The following is a 6,810-nucleotide window of genomic DNA, read 5'->3' on the forward strand; positions in this document are numbered from 1 at the left end:
GGTCAAGAAAGTCAGGATTTTGCCCGGTTAAGAAGCTATCGGTGGAGCTGCGTTTTTCTCCTCCATGGTCACCACCTCAGCTTTTCCTAGCTGGTGACCGGTCAAGAAGCAACCGGTGGACTTGCTCTAAGAGTTTTCTATTGCGCTCGAGTTGCTTGTAGCAGGCATTAAAGATGACATTAACGGTAGATCCGCTATTTACTAGCACTCTTCCCACTGACCACTTATCAAGTATTGTGTCAATTAAGAATGGGTGGTCATGGGGGAGTTCACACCTCGTTCCTCCTCCTCGCAGAAAGGTATTAGCTCCCAGCCAGATTTGATCATTTTAGCTGATCTCTCATAGCGGATGTTGAAGATTTCCTTTGGGTGATTAGCGCACTGATAACGCTTTCTTGCCATGTGTGACATGTTGCTGATTGGAGCACCACAGTCAATTGTGTTGATACGGAGCATGGTTCAATGTTCATGACATCATACATTCAATGCACTTTGAGGAAGCTGGAAGCCATTGACGAAGCGGGGAATGAGGGGCAAGCAAACCACATCTTCCATGTTTTACCACCCTATGCCGCACTTACCAACAAGTTTCGGAGCATTTTTTTTGTTACTCTGACCTACTTAGCACAATACCAGTGTTATTAATCTAGTACATTGATCCAAACTTCCAAAGTGTATTGAAACTTTTTATTATTTGTCAAATACACATCCCCATTTGTTAAGTACACACTATTTTTTGGTAGAAATTGAAAATTCTATGTTACTTTTTTTTTTAAAAAAATTTTAATAAATAAAATACCCTTTTGGCAATGGTGGGCGGGTGGAGGAGCCTAGTTGAACACCCAGTTTGCCGGATGGCAATCACATATCTTTCGTGCTGGTCTAACATGCCAAGAGCGAGAGGCAGGAAGGGAAGGGTGGTTGCAGCTCAAACCTAGTTCATTCTTTTCCAATCACGTATCTTTAATCTAAGTTATTGAAGATTGCTAGAAGAAAAATCAACCGAAAATTTTGAGCTTTGTGTTCAAATATATACAATTCATTTTTCAGTCATTATGCATTTGTTCATTAATTCCGGGTAGTGGTCATCTTAATTGAAGTTAGCTGCTAAAATGTTACAAAAATTTGTAACTTATATTTCAGTGTATAAAATTGATGTATTACACTAGAATCAATGAACCGTGATGCAAAGGCGAAGGGAGAGGAAGGGGCTACAATTCTCTTCCCTAGAATGAAAAGAAAAAAACTCAAAAAAGAGCAAAAGAGAATTGACCAGGACAAAAGTGGCAAAAAAAAAAAAAAAAGTTTATGAATGAGCATCAAGAAAACAGGCGGGTGTATAAATTGGTCAAGTACAGAGGTTGAGATTGATATGGCAAGCGGCTTAGGGAGGGTAAAATGGGAAATTAAGGACTTTGAGGCTGGATGGTGGGCTAGGGTTATTTATTTATGAGATTATGATTGTTAAGTTAATGTCACGGAGCAGTGAACAAGAGACAGGAAGAGGTGGAGAGGAGTAATCAGTAATTATCTGGCAATTCTAGTCCAGCTGTATTGCTGCCTTCCTCTAGTACTACAACCCAAATCCAAACCCAAAGCTGTCTCTCACCACCGCAAACACGCTTCCTTCCTTCCTTCCTTCCTTCACATATTCAATCTCTCCCTCACTCACAGTCATAATGCAGCAGCTCCAGGTCTTTCAATTTCCCATACTTTTTCTTTATATTTATATTTATACAGTTTTTGATTTTTTTTTTTTTCGATTAATTTGGCAGACGAGAACTGTCCAAGTAAAGCAACTATCAGATCTAGCCAGCGAGAGAGAGATTCACGAGTTCTTCTCCTTTTCTGGAGAGATCGAACGCATTCAGATCCAACGGTACCTTTTTTTATTATTTATTTTTAGTTTTTTATTTTATATTTTTGCCCGCCAATGAAGACCAACCAGAAGAATTTTTATTTCTTATTTTTGCCGGTAGTTTTCAAAGGAAAGGGAAAAAAAAAGTCAAAAGAGCAGAATGTATGTATAAATAATTGACTTGTTTAATATTACCAATTCCAAGTTTCTTGATTCTTCAAATTTTATCATGTGTCTTGCTGTACTGTCGAGTGTGAATGTAGGTTGGGTTTTGGTAATTTTGATATTGAACTGGTTGGTTCTGTGTGCAATGTGCAATGTGCAGTGATCCTGCACAATCAAAGACTGCATTTGTTACTTTCAAGGATGCCAAAGCTCTTGAAATCGCACTCTTGTTATCGGTATGTACTCAAATTGCTTTCCTCTCTCTTGGAATTGAAGTCGGCTTGCCTGATAATTCTATTCTCTTCATTACAATGTTTATGTCGTTACTTTTTTTTTTCCCTGGGGTTTTGATTTTGTGTTTGGGAGTCAATTTAAATAAGTATGCATCTTCTTCTGTTTGGCTGTAGATATTGAAAAAAAAAAAACTTGTGTTTTGGATTGCAGGGAGCAACAATGGTTGATCAGATTGTGACTATATCTCCTGTTGAAAATTATGTGCCAATCAATGAGATGCCGGTTGGTTTCCTTGAAAGTTGTCTGCAATTTGTTGTTTCCTTCCTTTGGCCAAAACTTGCAGTTTATTAGTGCAATTTATGCAGGAAGTAAGATTGGTGGAAGGTGCTGATTGTGCTGCCCCTGCTGAAAGTGTTTCACCAAATGCTGAGGTAGCTAATAACACCACCACATTTAAGAATTGTAACTTGTTGAAAACAAATCTTATACAGGGAATTAAGTACTTTTTCACTGTATGTGAGATTTTGCCTGGAAATGGAAACAAGTGTAGAGAACTTTTGACGATATTCAAGGGTCTTTGTGTATGTGACCGTTTATTTCTTTGGGCTTTTCAGTGACAGAAGGATGATTGAAATTGATTATGTTTTCCTATTCACGTATCTTTATGTTCAATAAATTACCTAGAATTATATCAGTTAGTGATCCCAGAGATGATGGACATACCTAAATAAACTATGACAACTTTTTTCTTTTAGGTGCTCAGTAATTGTCTCGCTATTTCCCTTTAAAATTGCAAAACCGGCTTAGGGTAGTGTGTTTTTGTTTACAGGATAAAGATGGCTCTCCTAACAACGGAAGGGTGTACGTAAATAGAGCTCAAGATGTAGTGTCTAGTATGTTTGCAAAAGGTTCAGCAATTGGACAAGATGCCGTGAACAAGGCTAAAGCATTTGATGAAAAGCATCGGTTGAGAGCAAGTGCATCTGAGAAAGTAACTTCCTTTGACAAGAGAGTGGGGCTCACAGAGAAATTGACAGTAGGCCTTTCAGTGGTTAACGAGAAAGTGAAGTCTGTTGATCAAAGACTTCAGGTCTCAGATAAAACAATGGCAGCAATATTTGCAGCAGAGAGAAAATTAAATGATACTGGATCAGCTGTCAAAACAAGCAGGTATGTGATATGAGCCCAAGAAAATATGATCCTCCAATTTTGGTTTGGGTTTTCTGCTCATTAGCATGTAAATTATTGCATACCTTGCATAAAAACAATGCTGATAGTGCATCATTGTTTGTAAATCAGTATAAGAATCTATTTGTAGACTATTTTCATGAGCATCCATTGGAGATATTTTATACTGAGGTTTCTAGGCCACTTGGTAGTTTATTTAGTAGGAAGCCATACCACATTCTTTAGACATCAATGTACTCCCAGAAAAAAAAGTTCAAAAATAAAGGTCGCTTTTAGCGTATACATCTTGGACATGCATATAGCAGGATCTTTACCCCAAGCATCGTTACATGCTCACAAGGCTGTACCCTTTTAGTTCTTTGATGTTTATTTTCGTTGATTCTTCAACTTGATTTTCTTTTCTACTAGAGTTACATGTATAGTTGTATAAGACGATTATAATATTCTATCTACCCTAAAATCATAATGCCTGTACCTGTTTGGTGTTTCTAGGTAGTGCCCTGCTCATATGGGTTATCTACCCTAGAAAGAGTAATGTAGATATAAAAAGATATGATAAAGAAATTTGTGGTTAAACAAAGGCAGAGTTGATGACCTCTCAAGAGTTGTCTTACTCCAGCTTAATTTAGATGAATGTAAGAAACAAATTTTAGCTGACAATTCTCATTTGGTGCTGATAGGTATGTGACTGCGGGAGCAGCTTGGTTCAATGGTGCTTTTAGCAAGGTGGCAAAGGCAGGGCAGGCTGCAGGTACGAAAACCAGAGAAAAGTTCCATATGGCTGTGTCAAACTTGACTGCAAAGGTAGGCTTGCTTCACTCTGTATTTTTTATGCAAAACAAAGTTACATGTGTGTATCCACCCTCTAATAATCAACTGTGCTACAAATTTCAGAGAGCTATTTTTTAAGCAATTGAATTTGTTAATTGCTTGTTTTATGCAAAAAAATGAACTCTTCATTCATCTAATTCAGTAGTCAAGCGGATTTATATTTTGTTATTTTTTCTTGTGGATGAATGCCATTCTCCTCCTTTGATGCAGGATCCAATAGCTGCATAAGTGAAGGGTTCCAGGTGTCAGAAAGTAACCTTGATAGACATTCTTTCTTAAACACATACAACAACCATGTTGCTCTAGTTATTGATCTGGGGAGACATGGCCTGGAAAATAGATTGCAGGTTTGCTGTAGATTGGGATGATTGTGCAATCTTATTTTGTGATTCATGGTTTGATGTGTGCACTCAAGTTTTGCATTCAGTTTAATTTTTTAATTTGTTTCGCTCTCCTTTTGTTGTATCATTCAATTCCTAGGGTATTGTGCCTGTGGCTGCATTGGTAGTTTTGTGTAGTAACACCAGTTGAGTGGAACAACATTTATATTTTAAGAAAAGCCGATTTGATTGAGTGAAAAGAAATCAAAATTGTGCGAAATTGCCATTATCTTTGCATAAAGGATTTATCTGGTGTTTTTACTTAAATAGTTATGTAATTTATATAAGAACATTGGACAGTACAGCTAGTTTTGGATGAGATTTGATTGACATATAGGTTTTGTATCAAGATTTATATGCCTTCAATTTTGTCGTTGTCATGCTTTGACTGACGCTATTTGTAACCATGAAAAGCATACACTGCTATAGCGTTGGGAAAAGCATAAGAACTCTCGCTTGACCACCCAGAGCATTGAACTTTTGCTTGACCAACGGAAAAATTGATCCAACAAGTGCGCAACGTCTGTGAGTCTATCCGTTACAAACAAGTCTTTTTAAAACAATGAGTCTAGGGTCTAAATTTTGGATACTTCAATTTGAAGACTGTTAGGGGTGCTTTTTGTTAACGTCAATGTACAGCCATGCTCATCATTAGAGTGGAACAATCAAGTCCCTAACGCGAAAAGTCCTGCTTATGAGTGGGGAAATCTGACCCAAAAAAAAAATAAAAATCAAATCAAAGCGGTCTAAATTCATTAGGAATCTGAAGAATGAGACTACTTTTAGGCGGTGTTTGTTTTCTTTCATATAAAGACTAGATAGGAAAACAAAAGTTAAATCTTACCACTAGTCATGTTTGGAGGCCCATATATGGTTGAACCGGAAATCTTGTGTCGTATTAGAGATGGATAACAAATCTATTTAGAATGGTATCATAAAACATATCCACCTTCTGATTTCTCTCTCTCGACTCATCCCGACCACGCAAAATGCTCAAGAACTTCATCTTGCTAACTTGCTCCGTCCCAATTATCCGGCAATTTGCGGCCATTTTTGACTGCTTCCGACTGTTCCAACCTTCTCCGATCTCATTCTGTTCCATCTTCATTATCCGGTAAATTTCTCTTCGATTTTAACTCTTGTTTGATGGGTTCTCGATCTGTAACTGCTATTTTCTTTAGGAGATACAACTTCAGTCATATGTAATGGATCTTTCTCTCTAATTTGATGGGTTTTCTTCTCCTTTTATCTAGGATTATAAGTTTAATTCATGGGTATTATGAATTTTTGATTAATTGAGATTTGGTTTGTATGTATTTGTATGTATATGATTAATTCATCGAGAATGGATGTCATGAAGTAGTTTGTATGTATTTTTCATGCCTGGACGGTTGTAAGTTTTCACTTTAGCATGCATGTATCATTATCATCCATTATTTTCTGTTTATCTCAGTTTTGCTTAAATGAGATATACCAAGAATATTGCTTGTAGAAGAGAGCATCTATTAGACTACTGGATCCCATTAATTAAGGCATATCTAGACTTTTGTTTTGTTTGTTTGCAAGTTTTTGAAGGCTATCAATGGTTGGTACTGGTTGATTTTTATTTACCATGATCAATTGCTTGACTTGGGTTCATCCAATTCTATGATCTCTGCCATTTCACAACTTCTTGATATTTTTCCATATCGCTCAACTTCTTGATATTTTACTATTTTTCCCCTCTTCTTGTTGCAACAATCGGACTCATGAATGTGTTTTGCATATGATGGGAATTGATAACAGTGTGTTGATCATGGCCGGTGCTTTCCAGTAGTGTGATAAGTTTTTGATATGAAATGCTTCTTTGTATGTGTGCAGAGTTATCATGGCTTCTAGTGAAAATACTTTTGTTTTTTAGTCCCTTTGTTTATCAAGAGTTTTTCTCTTTGGTTTTATGCTTTTCAAAGTGTCTTGTTCTATGTTGAAAACAATTTGAAAAACACAAAACCATTCATGCATATTCATCTCTTGCATCCTATGAGGTCAATTTAGTATTGCAAGCTTCAAAGGTAAAATCTTCAAGACGAACTTGCTGCGTTCATTGCTTGTGTCTTTGTTAAGATTTCTGAGTTGTTCACTTGTGTAAACAATTAGCAAGAATTGAGTACAAAC

The 6,810-nt window shown here is 36.8% G+C and overlaps 1 protein-coding gene across 1 annotated transcript; it reads left to right on the forward strand.

Moving 5' to 3' along the window:
- The first annotated feature begins 1,468 nt into the window (after positions 1-1,468).
- Positions 1,469-4,885, forward strand: LOC112195406 (binding partner of ACD11 1). Its single transcript, XM_024335839.2, has 8 exons — positions 1,469-1,694; positions 1,776-1,879; positions 2,184-2,259; positions 2,468-2,539; positions 2,623-2,688; positions 3,087-3,427; positions 4,126-4,249; positions 4,487-4,885. Exons 1-8 carry the CDS (start codon positions 1,680-1,682, stop codon positions 4,502-4,504), a joined length of 816 nt encoding a protein of 271 aa, XP_024191607.1. The 5' UTR covers positions 1,469-1,679; the 3' UTR covers positions 4,505-4,885.
- The last annotated feature ends 1,925 nt before the right edge of the window (positions 4,886-6,810 follow it).

Source organism: Rosa chinensis, chromosome 3, assembly GCF_002994745.2.
Source record: "Rosa chinensis cultivar Old Blush chromosome 3, RchiOBHm-V2, whole genome shotgun sequence".
NCBI lineage: Eukaryota > Viridiplantae > Streptophyta > Magnoliopsida > Rosales > Rosaceae > Rosa > Rosa chinensis.

Bases quoted from the DNA above. Each gene is read 5' to 3' on its own strand.
- LOC112195406 (XM_024335839.2), top strand. The intron at 1,880-2,183 runs GTACCTTTTTTT...TGCAATGTGCAG, and splicing joins GAACGCATTCAGATCCAACG to TGATCCTGCACAATCAAAGA. The intron at 3,428-4,125 runs GTATGTGATATG...TGGTGCTGATAG, and splicing joins TCAGCTGTCAAAACAAGCAG to GTATGTGACTGCGGGAGCAG.